This window comes from Aotus nancymaae, unplaced genomic scaffold (assembly GCF_030222135.1).
Source record: "Aotus nancymaae isolate 86718 unplaced genomic scaffold, 86718_ANA_hifiasm-v0.15.2.pri h1tg000028l, whole genome shotgun sequence".
Taxonomy (NCBI): Eukaryota; Metazoa; Chordata; class Mammalia; order Primates; family Aotidae; genus Aotus; species Aotus nancymaae.
Window position 1 is genome coordinate 22,210,878 of NW_026988441.1, and position 18,691 is coordinate 22,229,568.

An 18,691-nucleotide genomic window follows, 5' to 3' on the forward strand; every position below is an offset into this window, starting at 1 on the left:
GACGGACAAAACAAACAAATTTAGCCGATATGATCATACTAACATCCAACAAAGAAGACCTGGGCCGGGCGCGGTGGCTCAAGCCTGTAATCCCAGCACTTTGGGAGGCCGAGGCGGGTGGATCACGAGGTCAAGAGATCGAGACCATCCTGGTCAACATGGTGAAACCCCGTCTCTACTAATACAAAAAATTAGCTGGGCACGGTGGCGCGTGCCTGTAATCCCAGCTACTCAGGAGGCTGAGGCGGGAGAATTGCCTGAACCCAGGAGGCGGAGATTGCGGTGAGCCGAGATCGCGCCATTGCGCTCCAGCCTGGGTATCAAGAGCGAAACTCCGTCTCAAAAAAAAAAAAAAAAAAAAAAAAAGAAGACCTGAAAGCAAGTAGCATCACTAGAGATAAAAATATCTTGGAACCAAGCCAAATGCCCATCGATGATAGACTGGACAGGGAAAATGTGGCACATATACACCATGGAATACTATGCAGCCATAAAAAACGATGAGTTCGTGTCCTTTGTAGGGACATGGATGAACCTGGAAACCATCATTCTCAACAAACTGACACAAGAACAGAAAATCAAACACCACGTGTTCTCACTCATAGGCGGGTGTTGAACAGTGAGAACACATGGACACAGGGAGGGGAGCATCACACACTGGGGTCTATGGGGGGGGAACTAGGGGAGGGACAGCAGGGGGTGGGGAGTTGGGGAAGGATAACATGGGGAAAAAGGCCAGATATAGGTGATAGGGAGGAAGGCAGCAAACCACATTGCCATGTGTGTACCTATGCAACAATCTTACATGTTCTTCACATGTACCCCAAAACCTAAAATGCAATTAAAAAAAAAAAAGGAAAAAAAAATATCAGAATGGTGAAAAGTCAACTGACCAGGAAGTTTTTACAATTCTAAATTTGTATACAACAAATAGCACAGCTATAAAATATATAAAGCAAAGGTTTAAAAAATAAGAGAAAAATCTATAATCTTCATGAATATCTTAATACATATCTCAATAACTGATAGAATTAGCAGACAAAAAAATTAACAAGAACATAAAATACTGGAACAACATATTCAAGCAGCCTGAGCTAACACAAATATACTGAATTCAAAAGCTGCAGGATTAACATTTTTTTCCAAGTAAATTACGAAAAATTTACCAAGAAAAAAAAATTAGGTTATAAGGCAAGACGTAAATTTCAATTATACAGAATGTATACTCTGACTACACTAGAGAAACAGAAAAATAAGTAGAAAATACTCAATGTTTGAAAATTAAGTAATGTATTTCCGATTTATGGGTCAATGAGCAAATCACAATAGAAATTAGAAAATATTTTAAAGATTGATAAGTAAAATGACACGCAAAATGTGTGGAGTATCTAAGGCAATGATTAGAGAAAAATTTTAAATTCGAAATGTGTACCTTATAATAAAGAAAGATAAATATTAATGACCTCAGCTATCATCTCAAAGGGCTAGAAAAATTACAGCCAAAGAAAAATCTTAAAAGGGAAAAAAAAAGCAGAAATCAACAAAGTAAAAGCAGACTTGCAAAAGAGGGGGGAAATCCAAGGCAAAAATTGGTTTTAAAAGGTTGATAAAATTGTTAAACCCATAAGAAGATAAATCACGGTAGGAAAAAACCCACAAATTAAAAATTACATTAATTAAAAAGAACAGTGATACCAAATCTACTGATATTAAAAAGATAACCAGGTATTAGAGTAACTCAGAGGGCCAATAAGTTTGAAAACTTAGAAAGGACAATTCCTTGAAAATCAAATTTTCTAAACTGACACAACTAGAAACAGAAAATCTAGATAGTCCCTTAACCTTCAAAGAAATTGAAGTCCTATATTAAAATCTCCATACAAAATGTCCAAAGAAAAAACACAAGGCCCAGAAGCTTTGTTGATGAACTCTCCCAAATATTTAAGATAGAAACAGGACCAGCCAGGTACAGTGGCTGACTAGCCTGTAACCCATCACTTTGGGAGGCCAAGGCAGATGGATTGCTTGATCCCAGGAGTTCAAGACCAGCCTGGGCAACATAGTGACACTCTGTTTCTACAAAAAATACAGAAAAATTAGCCAGGCATGGTAGTGCATTCCTGTAGCCTCAGCTACTCAGGGAGACTGAGGCGAGAGGATCATCTGAGTCTGGGAGTTCCAGGCTGCAATGAGCCATGACTGGCCGCTGCACTCCAGCCTGGATGAGAGAGTGAGATTCTGTTTCAAAAAAAACAAAACACACACAGAAAAAACTCAGTAACAATAGTATACAAACTCTTTCATAGGATACAAAAAAATGGAAGTTTTTTCATGAGGCCAGTCTAATTCTGAAGCCAAATCTTTACATGAACATTACAAGAAAAGAAAATTATAGGTTTGAAAGGTTGTGTTAATCTTTTTTTTATTTTTGAGACTGAGTCTCACTTGCCCAGGCTGGAGTGCAGTAGCACTATCTCAGCACATTGCAACCTCCTCCTCCTGTGTTCAAGCGATTTTCACACCTCAGCCTTCTGAGTGGCTAGGACTACAGGCATGAACTACCATGCCTGGCTTATTTTTGTATTTTTTGTAGAAATGGGGTTTTACCATGTTGGCCAGGCTGTTCTCAAACCCCTGACCTCAGGTGATCAACCCACCTCAGCCTCCCAAAATGCTGGGATTACAGGTATGAGCCACTGCAGGGGGCAGGGGAAGGGGGGGGGAAGGGAGGAGGGGAAAGGAAGGGAAGAAGGGGGGAAGGGGGAGGGGAAGGAGGGGTGAATTTTGCCTCATGGAACACAGAATAAAATACCTTAACAAAATATTACCGAATTTAATACAGCAATATATAACAAGGTAAACACATCCTATACAAATGAGTTTGCTTCAGCCAGGCGCAGTGGCTAACGCCTGTAATCCAAGCACTTTGGAGGCCAAGGCAGGCGGATCACCTGAGGTCGGGAGTTCAAGACAAGCCTGACCAACATGGTGAAACCCCATCTTTAAAAAATAAAATAAAATAAAACAAAAACAAATGGGTTTGCTTCAAGAATGTAACGACGTTTTAATATGTTTAAAGAGTCAAAGTAATTTACCATATTGATATCTCAAAGAAACACAGAAAACACATTTGATAAAATTCAGCATCCACTCATGATAAAAATTAGCAACAGGAGAAAATTTCCATAAAGAGTAGCCACAAAAAGCCACTATGAACATCATCTGTAACAATGAAATACTTAAAACTGCCCTCCTGGTATGTAAAGCCCAATGTCATTACTTTTATTTTACATTATACTAAAGGTCCTAAGCCCAGACAATAGGGCAAAAAAAGCAAAACAAAAAACCATTAAAAAAATCAGGAACTGGAATGAATAAAACTGTCATTGCTTACAAACAGCATGCCTGTATATAACTATACAGATACTATCAGAATGTATAGGCAAGTAACTAGAACTCAGATAAATTTAGGCCGGGCATGGTGGCTCACATTTGTAAATCCCAGCACTTTAGGAGGCAAAGGTGGGTGGATCATTTGAGGCCAGGAGTTCCAGACCAGTCTGGCCAACATAGCAAAACCCCATCTCTATTTTTTAACCACAACAACAAATTTAACAAAGTTAATACATAAAAAATCAAGTATGTCTATACCAGAAAAAAAAAAAAAGCAAATAAATTACAAAATGCAATAAAAATAGTATCTAGAAATAAATCTAACATATGAAGCTTTATATATATATATATATATATATATATATATATATTTTTTTTTTTTTTTTTGAGACGGAGTTTCGCTCTTGTTACCCAGGCTGGAGTGCAATGGTGTGATCTCGGCTCACCGCAACCTCCACCTCCTGGGTTCAGGCAATTCTCCCGCCTCAGCCTCCTGAGTAGCTGGGATTACAGGCACGCGTCACCACGCCCAGCTAATTTTTTTTTGTATTTTTAGTAGAGACGGGGTTTCACCATGTTGACCGGGATGGTCTCGATCTCTTGACCTCATGATCCACCCGCCTCGGCCTCCCAAAGTGCTGGGATTACAGGCCTGAGCCACTGCGCCCAGCCAGTTTTATATATTTTTAAAAGCTAATACTGAGAAGTTACAGAAGTCAATAAATTCAAAGATATACCATGTTCATAGATTTTAAAACAATATTATAAGCATCTTAATTCTCCTCAAACTGACCCTTAAATCCAGTGCACTCCAAGCAAAACCCCAGTTATGTTATTTTATGAGTACTGAAAAGCTGATCTGAAAATATACACAAAAAAGCAAAGGGTCAGAATAGAAAACACAATCTTAAAGAAGATCAAAGTGCTAGAGGAATTTTACTACTAGATAGCAAGACCTGTTATAAAAAGAGTGTGATACTGGTGCAATTATAGGCAAATAATCCAATGGAAGAACAGAGAAACAGAGCTACACACACATAATCACATAATTTATTAAACAGACAACATACTCCATAAGGATTACTCTGGCTGCTAAAAGAAAACTTAACCCTGTTTGAGAGAGGGTAACATCATCCAGAATCTCCAGAATTTTTCATTACAGTATCTGGCATCCAGTCCAAAATTACAAGGTTCAAGGCAATCTATAAAACAGAAGCAAGTCGGGCATGGTGGCGCACATCTGTAATCCCAGCACTTTGGGAGGCCAAGGCAGGTGGATCATGAGGTCAGGAGTTCAAGACCAGCCAGGCCAATATGGTGAAACCCCGTCTCTCCTAAAAATACAAATATTAGCCGGTATTGTGGTGTGCACCTATAGTCCCAGCCACTCAGGAGGCTGAGGCAGAAGAATCGCTTGAATCTGGGAGGCAGAGGTTGCAGTGAGCAGAGATCGTGCCACTGCACTCCAGTCTTGGCGACAGAGCGAGACTCCATCTCAAAAAAAAAAGAAAAAAAAAACCAGAAACACAGAAGTAGCTTACAAGAAACCAAGAGAAAAAATAAAAGCAGACCTTCATTTGACCGACATATTGCATTTATAGACTATAATAGACTTTATGATTAATACATTCATGAAAATAGAAGTTGCAGATGTCAATAGAAACTTGGAATCCATTTTAAAATTTCAAAACATAAATTGTATTTATTTAACGATTTTCCTGCTGATAAATCCTAAAGAATTATAAGCAGGAAAATAACAAAATGACACAATCCAATTTGCATTCTTAAAGACTACTCTGGGCCAGGTGCAGCAGCTCACGCCTGTGATCCCAGCACTTTGGGAGGCTGAGGCGGTCGGATCACCTGAGGTCAGGCGTTCAAGACCAGCCTGGCCAACATGGTGAAACCTCATCTCTACTACAAATACAAAAATTAGCTGGGCACGGTGGTGGCGGTCGACTGTAATCCCAGCTACTCAGGAGGCTGAGGCAGTAAAATCGCTTGAAACTGGGAAAAAGAAAAGAAAAGAAAAAACTGGTAACTGGGAAAATGGCAGTGAAGATCACAGGAAACAGCCAATTCAAGGAATTCCTAGTTTTCAGATAAACTAGGAATTCTAGTTCTCTTATGTCTTTTTATTTCATATTATAAATTAAATTAAAGGTAATAGTTCATTGAGAGGGTGGTTATAAATATGTAATCCATCTCTAGGACTCCACCTTAAGTTACTTCACAAATGAGAAACAACATATGCATAAAGTGATTTACTGAGGCATTATTTGTACTATCAAGAGACTGAAAAACACCAAATGCCCATCAATAAGATACCAGCAAAATATCTGATGACACAAACACACAATAAAGTACTATGCAACCACAAATATGATGAGGAATATCTCTATGAACCAGAGTAATTCCCAGGTTTATCATTTAATGAGATGAACAAAAGGCAAAATATGCTACCTTTTATATAAGAAGGCAGTATGGAACGGAGATAAAGTGAACACATCTAAGTTTTTTTTGGTTTTTTGTTTGAGACTGAGTCTCGCTCTGTCACCCAGGCTGGAGCTTGGCTCACCGCAACCTCTGCCTCCCAGGTTCAAGTGATTCTCCTGCTTCAGCCTCCCAGTAGCTGGGATTACAGGCACATGCCACCACGCCCAGCTAATTTTTATATTTTTAGTAGAGACGAGGTTTCACCATGTTGGCCAGGCTGGTCTCGAACTCCTGACCTCGTGAGCCACCCATCTCAACCTCCCAAAGTGCTGGGATTACAAGCATGAGCCACTGCACCCAGCCACTCGTAATTACTTTTAAAGGAACAGAGGAAGGACTGATCAAAAGTGAATGAAAATGGTTATCTAGGCCAGGTGCAGTAGCTCACGCCTGTAATCCTAGCACTTCGGGAAGCTGAGGTGGGCAGATCACTTGAGGTCAGAAGTTTGAAACCAGTCTGGCAAACACGGTGAAACCCATCTCTACTAAAAATACCTTTAAAATTAGCTGGGTGTGGTGGCAGGCACCTATAATTCCAGGTACTTGAAAGGCTAAGGCAGGAGAATTGCTTGAACCCAGGAGGCAGAGGTTGCAGTGAGCCAAGATTGTGCCACTGCACTCCAGCCTGGGCAACAAGAGCAAAACTCCGCCTCAAAAAAAAAAAAAAAAAAGGTTATCTACAGAGGTAGGTGTAGGAAATAAGAATAAATAAAAGGTTCCTCTTCAAAGTTTTCCTCTTAGTTCATTACAAATAAATGATAGTTTCTTCAAAGGTTAATTTGCTTTAAAGTTTTTGCTAACAATCTAATAGTAGCAGTTAGTTATAGTAAAGAAGTAAGTGCATCCCGGATTCTTAGTTCTTACACTTTAGGCTAGATATTTGCCCAGACATACCTAGGCAAGCCCAGGCAAGTCTCAGGTCATAGCTTATTCCCCTTCCTTATTTGGAAATGCTATCACTTCTCTAAGCATTCCTCAAGTTACTCTTTTTCTTTGTTCTCTTCTGCCTTTACTTCTTTAGAAAATTTCCAAGTTTTTAGCCAGTCGGGTCAAGCATAGAATGTGACGTCCCGTTCAATGGAAACTGGACACAGCAGTAGGGCGATTGTGTCAGGTTATGTAAATGCTCCTGTCTCCTTGTTCAGGTGAGCTCTTGTGGCAAGACTGCCAGTGAGTTGCACCCTTCCTGCAGGAAGTTAACTACCCTTGCTGAGTGATCCATTGTCTCGGTGTGGATTTTTCCCCATGTTATAAATGCGTTGACAACAGTAGGTAAGAGCAGGAATGAGAATGAATCAGAATTACCTCAGTAGGAATAACTTTGGATATAGTTGTGATTTTGAATCACGTAAATGTTTTCACGTATTTATAAAATGCAATTAAGAGGAAAAGATTAAAAAGCAAATATTAAGATTCAGTACAAACTGTAAGGTCTTTTAGGCTGACTGACCGCACCATGGACACCATGGTAACCTCTGTGAACTGGAGGGACACTCCAGATAAGTTCCTGGAACTAGAAAGTCTGAAATAACTGGAAGACCATGAAAAGGGGAAGAATGAGCACCTAACTAACTTGAGATATTCCTCTATTGTTCCTTATTCCTGCCTCAACTGATAAGGCAATTGTACTTTGTACTCCAGACCCTACAACCTCTTCCCCAGCTTGCAAAAACCACCCTAAACTCTAACTTTGTAACTTTCCACTGCCTACCCCAAACCTATAAAACCAACTCCCATCCCACTGCCCTCTGCTGACTCTCTTTCCAGACTCAGCCCACCAGCACCGGGTGAAAAAAACAACCATATTGCTCACCCAAAGCCTGTTATGGTGGGGGTCTCCTCATTCAGAGCATTTGTTTAACACAAATAAAAATCCAAGCTATAACTTCACAGAAAAAAATAATTCAAGTAATTTTTGAGATCAGTACCCTAACTGTACACCCCAAAAACAATAATTATACAAAAGTCAATGGAACAGCAAAGAAATGTTGAACTTTACTTGATAGATTTGCTATTGGCAGTGGTATTAACGTAGTAATTCTGAAGCTACTTTGTACATATTGTGGGATAGAGTAAATGAATAAATACAGAGGTTGAAAACCAGGGTTCTCACTATTAAAGGAAAGATTCAAATATAGACTGGGGAAAGTTTAAGAAGAATCTTGTGGTGATGGATTTGAATTCAAAGTAGCAGGGTATACAGTCAGGGTCCATTGAATCCAGTTTTATATTTTTAGTTTCTTTCTTGAGTCGTTCTACTATTTGCAAGGATTAATATTTCATCACTTTTATCCTCTCTTAGAGGCCTTCCAAGGAATTTTTTTTTAATTCCTATTAAGGAAAAAAACCTCATTTTATTTTGCAATTACCATATGGGTACAGTGTCTTTGTAAGTCAAAGATACACTGCAGGATCCTAGTGATTATATTTTTCCTGCATCTTGACATTTCATCATCACCTTAGTAATTATTTTATGATCAACTATTCCTAACTATGTTTAAAAAAAAAAACAAACCCAAAAACTAAATAGTAAGAAAATGAGAAAACGAAAGAATTATGGAATCACCTAGAAGGATGACGCAATCAACAGTAAAATATCATCCTTCCGTTTTCTCACTGCACTGCCTAGGGTATTGCATCATCTTTCAAGAAAGTATAAATGATAGCAGACACCGTCTTTGTAGTCTGCCTTTAGCTTTCAATAAACACAGTTGAGAATTCAGATTTTTTATTTTCTGCCTACAATGGAAAGAGGAAAAAAGTGATGGAAAGGTACTTCACTATTATTAAACAAGTCCGATTATGAATATAAAGAGCTAGCAGCACTCTTAACCAATGAAGTCTAGTATTTTTTTTTGATGATGAGAATCTTCATCAGCACAGACCGATACAACAGCCAACAGCCAAATGTGACTAATGAGCACTTGAGATGTGCCTATTGTAACCAAAAATCTGAATTTTTATTTTACTTAATTTTAATTAATTTGAATTTTAAATTTAAGTATAATAGCCACATGTGGTTAATGGCTACCACATTGGATAGCACAGAAAGACACTCATGATGACGGTGAAATGAGAGCATAAATTAAATCTCAGATTATGAGTCTTCAGATGACAATATCCTAGATGAATTTTCTCAAAAATCAACAATCAATGAATATACAGAAATTAACTCAAAATGGATCAATGACCTAAATATAAAAGCTAAAATCATGAAATTCCTAGAAGGAAACATAGGTATAAATCTTCAAGACCTTGAATTTGGCAATGGATTCTCAGATATGACACCAAAAACACAAGCAACAAAATGTACAATCTTAACTGACTAGGGGTGTGGGGGAGGTGAGAATGGGAGAGTTACTGCTTAATGGGTAGAGTTTCAGTTTGGGGTGACGAAAAAGTTTTAGAAAGAACAGTGATGGTTACATAACAGTGAATATAATCAATGTCACCAAAAAGTATACACATAAGAATTGTTAAATGGTAAATTTTATTAAATATATTTAGTTTACCACAATAAGATTGCTAGAATAAAAGATCTCTAAATTCTATTTCCTTTTCTACACCTGTAAGTTTTTTAACTTCTTCAGGTCAGAGGCTAGGAGAAAAAATCCCTGAAGATACCAGAAATAGGTTCTGAAAGCAGGGATTCTGTAATGGCTTATCTCTGTAAGTCCTAGAAGAGACCATGACAATGGAGGAAGAAACTGACACACATCTGAACTTAGTGAATGTTAAACAAAGGCTGTCTGATTTGAATGAGGAAAACTAAAGAATCAATGAGTGAACACTATACTTGTAAGAACAAAAAGGAAACAGGATATTCCCATCCAGTCAGTCATTCAACAAGAAAGACTTCATCATGCAATAATCTGCAACAAGAACCTAGACAATCCCATTGTTCTGACATGTGGCAGTATTTTTAAATCTCTCATAATCTTTATGCATCAAGATTTGCTTAATATAAAGAGAACTGCTGTGTTTAAATTCTGATTAAACTTTCCAATAAAATTGTTTTTCACTATTCCTTATTTTTAGACCTGTAAATTATTTGCAAAATTTAGTTAAAAATATAAACAGTAAAAAGGATACACTGGACCTAGATGGTAAATGGTGATGACTACTTTTCCTGGTATACTGAAGGTTAATATATTTCCTTAGTACTGTCCACTTGATGCAATAACACCTCAGCAACAATCAGCACTTCTTGTGTCCATATCTTGGTTTCTAAGCATTTTTTATTTTATAAGACTCTTTGAAGAAATAGTCAATATCAGGACTAAGGCAAAATACAGACAAGCCTGGAACATCTTGTGCCAGAAAGCAAGGTAATGATCAAATAATGAAAAGAAGAATGCATAGGCTGGGCACAGTGACTCACACCTGTAATCCCAGCACTTTGGGAGGCCAAGGCAGGTGGATCACCTGAGATCAGGAGTTCAAGACCAGCCTGAACAACATGGTAAAAACCCTGTCTCTACTAAAAATTAAAAAAATTAGCCAGGTGTGGTGGCAGGGAGCCTGTAATCCCAGCTACCTGGGAGGCTGAGGCAGGAGAATCGCTTGAACCCAGGAGGCGGAGGTTGCAATGAGCCAAGATCATGCCACTGCACTCTAGCCTGGGCAATAAGAGTGAAACTCTGTCTCCAAAAAAAAAAAGAATGCATGCTTATGCCAGCTTGAAGGGGCTTCCATTGGCCAAATTTAGAACAATTTGAACATCAAAAGAAATGACAGAGATTATATCACTCTCAATTTAAAACAACAAAAAAATGAATTTATTGTGAAACTAAAAAGGGGAGGGACCCACTAGAGTTCTCATTTATTGAAAAACATCAACTAATAAACACATGGTTAGGAAATCACTGATTTGCAAACACCAATATAACCGATTTAGGCAAGGATCACCCAAGGCTTTTGAGGAATAGAATATTCACACTGTCTTCAAGTACTATACCATTTAAAAGTATCTTTATGATGGAGAGACTTGGCAGAAGCCACCTTAAACAAGTGGTTAGCAACACTAATAATGGGACAAAAATGACGTTATGTGTCTCCTGACATGATGCAATGAAAAGTCATCATCATCTATGTAATGGCACACGTGTGTGTGTGTGTGTGTTTGGAGACAGGACCTTACCACTATGTTGTCCAGGCTGGACTCCACCTCTAGGGCTCAAGCAATCCTCCTGACTCAGCCTTCGAAGCTTTTGGAGTAATTGGGACTACAGGCTTGTACCACCCACCAGCTATGTATGTAGTATTCTTGCCAAAATTGTTTGTTTCTTCATGATTACATTCATTAGACATCTCCAAATTGTGGGACATTCTACAAGAAACCTGACCTAACGCTTCAAAAATGTCAATTTCATAAAGAACAGAAGGTGGCGGGGAATAATTTTAGATGAAAGATTAAGGAGATAAGATAGCCAAAGGCTATGGTAATCTCTGGCTCTTGGATTGAAAAGAGTTATAAAGGCATTTTCACAAAAACTGAGAAAATGTGAATATGGTACATGTCAATGTTAATTTCCTTGGTAAGAAAAAAGATACAGTTATGTAGAAGAATGACCTTGATGTACAATGATATGTGCTTCAGCATTACTGACGTGATGATGTCTGCAATTCACTTCTGAATGGTTCTGCAGGGGGGGAAAAAAAGAAATATATAAAGAGAAAAGAAAATGGGACAAAATGTTAACTGATTCAACAGTGTTCATCACATTGTTCTTTCACCTTTCCTGTAGTTTTATAATTTTTAAATAAACAGTTGTAGTTTAAGGGGGGAAAGCTGCATATGAGAGACTAAAAAGATCAAGACATCAATCGGGCGATTAAGGCAAGTGACAGAAGCTAAAAGGTTTTTAAACTCAAAATGAACACAACAGGTGGGAAAACAGAATCAAGCAGTTATGGCCAGCCAAATCACAGATTCCACACACCTCCTTCCTCCCTTTCCCTCAATGTTTTGGGACCACTCCCATCTTTTGTTCCAATCTAGAGAAGCCTGGATCTTTTGTTCCAATCTAGAGAAGCCTGGATCTTTTGTTCCAATCTAGAGAAGACTAACCCAATGAAAATGGGTTTTTTCCTTCTTGAAATACTGTTTTATGTTTATTAAAAACTTCCAAAGGAAAAAAACCAAAGGCGTCTCTTCTTATGGCACATTACTGGCACAATATCAAGTGCCAACAACAAGAAGTTGATCTAAAATAAAATATCACTTACAAGTAATGAGTTCTGAAAACTTACCTACATACAAAATGGAATGTGCCTTTGGCTATACAAGCACACATATTCTTACAACTGTGCCTTTCTTAAAAAATAAGTAACTTCAACATTAAAAAGGACATCTTTTCAATACATTACCTATAATTAATCAACTTAGAAAAAACATTTCTAAAATTCAATACCCACTCATAAAAACTCATAGCAAACTTGGAATATAAGATTTCCTTAATCTGATAAAAAGCAAATACAAAAATTACAGTAAATATCACACTTAATGGTAAATGTTTAAAAGTTGACCCCTGATGCCCACTACCACCATTTGAACTGGCCAATACCAAAGGCAAGGAAAAGAAACAGCATAGGGACTGGAAAGGATAAAACAAAGGCAATCTTGAGGAACCACAACTAAAATTACACTACCAGGTATCATGATAACTTACAAAGTTATAATGATTCAGACAGGGTGGGTTTGCTGCAAGAACAGACAAGCCAATAGCACAGTCAAGAAACTGATCCACTCACACAGTCACCTGATTTATGACAAAGATGACAATGCAGTGAAAACTTGACACTCTTTCCGATAAATGCTGATGGGGCAACTAGGCATCCATACAGTAAAAAATGAAACCTGACCTCAATCCCCCACTATATACAAAGCCAATTCCAGGTATATTGTAAATCTCAACGTGAAAGGCAAAGTAATAAAGTTTCTATTACACAATATAAGAGGATATCTTCGGAAGAACAGTAAGAAAGACCTCTTAAAAACAGGACAGAAAACACTAACCATAAAGGAAACAAATTGTTAAAATTAAGAATGTCTGTTTGTCAAAGGACAGACACCATTATAAGTGCTCCAAGTCAAGCCACAGACTAGGGAAGAAACTTACAATAATTGGAAAGGCAGTCACTGCTATGAATCAATTAGAATATAACAAACAACCCCACAGAAAATAGGTAAGAGATGAGCAGGTATTTCACACACCAAAAAAACATACAAAAATCCGAGTAGCCAATAAACATTTGAAAAGGTCATCAACCTCATTATTCATCACAAGAATGGCCAGCATATATGAAAAAACACATGGTGGCAAAGACTGAAGTAGGGAGAACTTCTGTCCACTGCTACCAAGGTAATAACCACCTTAGAAAACACATTTTAAGTGGAACTGAAAACACAAATGCACCATGAGAAAGTTCCAGGCGAAAACTAGAAACCACCCAAATTGTGCATCTGAAAAATAAATGGCATTAATGAAAATACTAAGATCAGATCTATAAACATCTATCACAATACATGGCACACACAGAGTTGCTCCCTATAATGTAATTCCATCTGTCCATTTCTTCACATATGCATGACAAATTGATATAATTTAAGATCAGCCTCAAAACACATTCCAATGGTTTCCCATCACAGGAACATAAAAACCAAAACTCTTACAATGATCTGGTACTACTCTAATGCTGGCTAGAAAGTTCTTCTCTAAAATATCCTCCATATATCCACATAGCTCACTCCCCCACTTATTTCAAGTTTCTGCTCAAATGGAACCTAATGAAGAAGCCCTCTCTGATGGCTTACAGAAGAAGCCATCCCTCCTCTCACAACCCACATTCTCTACAAGCCTCTTACCTTCCTGTTTTTCTACTTAGCCTTACCTACCAAACACCCATGTTAAGGCTATGTAACCGTATGCCTTTACCCTGAGAGTATAACCATGAAAGCAAGGACTTTCTGTATTTTGTTTATTACTGCACGCTCAGCAGAACATGCCTGGCATGTAGTAGATATTCATTAAATATCTGTTGCATAAATGCTATGGCATGGATTCTAGGCTTGGAAAGAATAGCTGTTACATGGCCTACGTGGCTGACAGTTCTTTAAACTATGTACAGTTTAGTTTATCACAAGAAATATGAAAACCCTCCATTAAGTTAAATTAGCTGTTCTGCTTTATAAAAAATTTAAAATATTTACTCTTAATGTATTTAATTCCCCACGGCTCTATATCAGGAAGTATAAGCTATTTCAAAATTCCAAGTGAGAATTACATGAGGCACTCAATAATAAATATATTATCCTAATGAATTTTCTAATCTTACTATTATCCTGCAAATAAGCCTATAAAAACAATACTGGATATACCACTTTTTAAAATATTACAATAACATCTCAGTAGTTCTGCTAATAAAAGCTAATAGTATCTAGAGATAAAAAATACAGGTATCTCAGAAACATCACCTTAGCCAAGAAACCAAAATTTCAACATAATGCAATTCTTAAAACCAGATTTAGTAAGATCTTAGGAAGTACAAGTACAAGGAAACCTCCCTAAACAGCTCAAGACACTCCACACCAGTCCTAGACCATACATTTTATGGCATAGGTCACAGTCTAGACAGGTTAAGCTTCCGTTTTCCAACAAATATTTTAGTGCTGTTAGTAAAAACAGATTTAGTTAAAAGGAAGGGGGAAAAAAAGAGGATGATCTGAATTTCTCTCCTCTCCCTGTATCTTGTAACAAATGAAGATTAAATAAAACCTTTGTGGGGGGAAGGAGAGATGGTTGTCTGAATAAATTACATATATCAGCTCTAAAGTAACCAAGAAATAAACCTGCCTAACTGGTGTTCAAACTAGCCAAGAGCCATTTTTCAGGCTCAGAAAGTGTTCTGCAATTAAAATAACATTCAAATTTTTGTTAAAATTAAAAGTAAGTTTTATCAATAGCTTTTTTTTGGGGGGGAAAAAAAGTCCTATCCAATTTTACAAACTTTTAAGTAAAATAATAAAATTGTGTATTTTTAAAACAATGGTGTTTTCCTATATAAAATGTGTAAATATTTACATAAACATAACTGGAACCACACTATACACACTGTCCTAGTTTTCAATGCCTACATAATAGCTCCTGGTTTATTTAACCAGTCCCCTAATGTTGGATTTTTAGTTTTTCTCACTATTATGAATGAAGCTGCAAGGAATGTTTCTTACATGTTTTTTGCTAGATCAAAATAGAAACAAACCAAAATTTTAACTAAAACGAATTGTTTTGGATATGCTTCATCACTGACTCTGTAAGTGAAAGCAATGTTAAAACTTGTGCTCCCAGCCACCGACTACAGATGTTGTCACTTAGAGGTCGTGGCTTGTTCAGGCCCCTTGTCTGTCCTCCTCCTCAGGTTGCCAATTTTTTTTCCTTTTTATTCCATGTTCCAGAGACTATATAATTAAGAAAACAGACAGTGTAAAACTTGTTACACTCCTTAGCTGAATTTGGAAAACAAGCAAGAAGAACAAAACTAATGAGCAACATTTAAGTCACGTTACCTACCAGCCCCTCTCAATTAAGGCTCCCAGAGAAGATTATGCTCTAAGCCTAAGGCACCCACAGTATGTAAGAAATTCATTTCTCTCTCTGCATCTAGAGCCAACTAGGTAAGTATCCTCCCAGGGGAAACTGAGAATAGTCATTCAAATCATTTTCTGCAGAATTTAACTGTCTCATGAAACCCAGGTAGGAAAGGCCAAGAGCTTAAAAGCATGTTTGATTCAACTTACATGAAGGAATACCAAGTGCCACACATAAAGCTACTATGACATTTTCCCCTTACACTCAGGATGTCACGATGCTTCTCCTTTACTAGAACTCACGGTACTCCCACAACTGGGCTGGCTTTAAAGCCTAAATAAAGTACTTCACAAAACAATTTTCCCTGCCTATTTACTGGGTAGTTTTCCTGTACTACACCATAATTACAGTGCAGCCAACTAACCAGTTTATTTTGTGGCCTTGTGGGATCTCCTGTCCACCGAAGCAGATGCTTCTATTAAAGATAGACTAAATGCTGATGCACTTTTTCCTGAACTGGGGATAATTTTACACACCCACGACACATATACACGTGGCTATTTCGTGTGCCGAATTAACATTAACACAACACAGAAAAATAATTTGATAGCACAATGTCTACAGGAAACTGTCATTCAGTTTCCCAAGAGACTCTAACTGAAAAAGCAGTTACTCTCTTCCAATGTAACTCAACAGGATACCAGAAAGCTGTTCAGAGCACCCCAAAAAGTATCCTTTGCATTTCAGTCACATTAACATCAGAATAAAACTAAGGACATCTTTTTAACATGCCAAATGGCAGAAAATATATCAAGTCAGCAGGAGGTGGAATTAACGAACTGCAGCAGAGGAGAGGCAATAGAAACACCATCCTTTGAGGGTCTGTCACATTCTCTGAAAGAATAAAAAATACCAAGTTTTGCCCAAAGGAGTAAGACTTCATAAGGGGCTGTTTTTTCTTTCTTCTTTTTCTATTTTTATCTTTACAAAAATGCATTAATGTCTTATAATTTAAAGATGCCAAACTAATTAACTTTTTAATGACAGGGTCTCACTCTGTGGCCCAGGGTGGAGTGCAGTGGTATGACCACAGCCCACTGCAGCCTCAAACTCCTGGGCTCAAGTGATCCTCCCACCTGAGCCTCCCAAGTACATGAGACTACAGGTGTGCACCACCATGCCTGGCTAATTTTTTGGGCTTCTTTTGTATATCCGAGTCTCCCTATGTTGCCCAGACTGGTCTCGAACTCCTTGGCCTCAAGCGATTCGACGGCCTTGACATCCCAAACAGCCGGAATTACAAGTGTGAGTCACCTCCCTGCCCACTGGATTTTTAAACTGTCATTTTGAAAATAGGCTTCCAAACCCAACAGTTTCGTTATTAAAGTGACTGAGAAATGAAAATCAAACCCACAAAATAAACCAACCAGAACAAAGTAAGAAAGATTCCCGCAGTTCATCCCAACAAGTGGTTTCGAAGCAAACGGGGTTTTTTTAAGTTCTATCAAAACGCTCTTCTAGTTGAACTGTGTATAATACCTGTGCAAACAGTCGTTCTTATACAGGAATGTTCAATTAAAAAGTTAAGAATTTTTACAGTGCTTATGATGTTGAAGCAACTTCCTACCCCTTTATAGCCCATGATGCTCTTCCATAAATAATGACATAAAATATTTTAAGCAAATTAAATACTGCTTTTATAAGAATTTCGAGACACTTCAGTGGACAATCAATCTGAAAGACCACAGAATCCACAGAAAAATCGGATTTAACAATAAAACTGTTTCTTAAATTGGGAACACTTCTTTATGTAAAGTCCCACCAGGAAATACCAGACTTGGTACCCTCTTCACCAGTAGTTTAAAATTCATTTATTACACGATGAAATTAAAATGTGTAAAAATGAGCCAGGTCCGGTGACTCACGCCTGTAATCCCAACAGTTTGGGAGACAGGGCAGGGAGGATCGCTTAAGGCCAAAAATTCTAGATGAGCCTGGGCAACATAGTGAGACTGTCTCTATTTTGTTTAAAAGACATTATATTGTGATAAATACTAAATAACCAAATATTGCACGGGAAGCATTATGACAAACGCAGTAAAACTTTTCCGTGCAAACAAATAAAGAGCAAATAACAGTATACATTTTAAATAATGTTTAGGTCATTACAAGCTACAAAAATTAAGGTGAACGCTTCCGTTGACGGCGTGCTACCCCCCACCCCCAAATTCCCACATGCTGTTGCACGCCTTCAGCTCTGAAGCCCCCTTTCCGGGGCAGGCGAATGGGCTCCACACCCCTCCCTCCGCTGCCAGGTCAAAGGGCTGCAGACAAAGACGACAGAAGCACGTGACAAAAGTTTCTCCCGGTTTCCTCCAGGAACCCGAGCGGTTGGGCCCAGGCCACGAGGGGCCGCGGCCCTGGGCACAGGCAGGGGCGGCCCAGCGGGCGGAGGCGGAAGCGGCGCGGGGCTGCCAGTTACCTTTTCCTGCTCCTCGCGCAGCCGCGCCACGTCCGGGGCGCGCAGCGGAGCCGGGGCCGGGGCCGAGGCCGAGGGGGGCGCAGGGTCGGAGGGCTTCTCCACGGTGGGCGCCTCCATGACGGGCCCGCGGGCCTCAGCTAGGTAAGTGAGTCCTGAACCAGCGCCTGCGCAGGCGGCGCGGCTGGCGGCTGCCCAGCGCCCACGCGCCCGCCCTCAGGCACCGCGCGCCCCGCGCCCAAGAGGCCGCGCTCGCCACCGCCGCCGCCGCTGCTGTTCGCGTCCGCGCCGCCCGCGGCCGCATCTCACACGTGCATGCCGCCGCCGCCCCGCCGCGGGCTCCGAGTAGCAGGCCGACCTCCAGTTGCCGAGATACCTCTCCGGTGCGGGCCCTGCCAGGCGTCCCGCGGCGGCCGCGCCTCCTCCGCGCCTCCCCACAGGCCCCGCCCCGCGCGGCACGCCGGAAGCTAGCGCGCAGGCCCCGCCCCGATACGCCCATCCCGCACAGGCCCCGCCCCCAGGAGAGTGCGCCTGTTGCGGCCCTCGTGGCTGAGGCTGGCGGTGGCCGCTCCCGGGCTGAGTTTGTAATCCTCCTTGAGCTTACGTTCTATGCCGATATTTGTTTGTTTCTTTTTTTTTTTTTTTTTTTGAGATTACGTATATGAAAGCACTAAATATAGGCTTTGGAACCTTAAAAAAAAAGCTTACATTCTAGAGAAGTTCCACGGCAGGAAGC

At 39.4% G+C, this 18,691-nt stretch overlaps 1 protein-coding gene across 3 annotated transcripts in view; it reads right to left on the reverse strand.

Moving 5' to 3' along the window:
* Positions 1 to 18,377, reverse strand: part of URI1 (URI1 prefoldin like chaperone) — a 73,454-nt gene extending 55,077 nt beyond the window's left edge. The window contains exon 1 of one of the 3 annotated variants that reach the window (XM_012448434.3): positions 17,959 to 18,377. In XM_012448434.3, the coding sequence (XP_012303857.2) occupies positions 17,959 to 18,075 (117 nt within the window). In that variant the 5' untranslated portion in view covers positions 18,076 to 18,377. Of the gene's footprint in view, positions 1 to 11,461; positions 11,507 to 16,903; positions 16,952 to 17,958 lie in introns of those variants that run through there. The other 2 variants (XM_064381529.1, XM_012448435.2) reach the window with 2 other exon arrangements.
* Between the last annotated feature and the right edge of the window lie 314 nt (positions 18,378 to 18,691).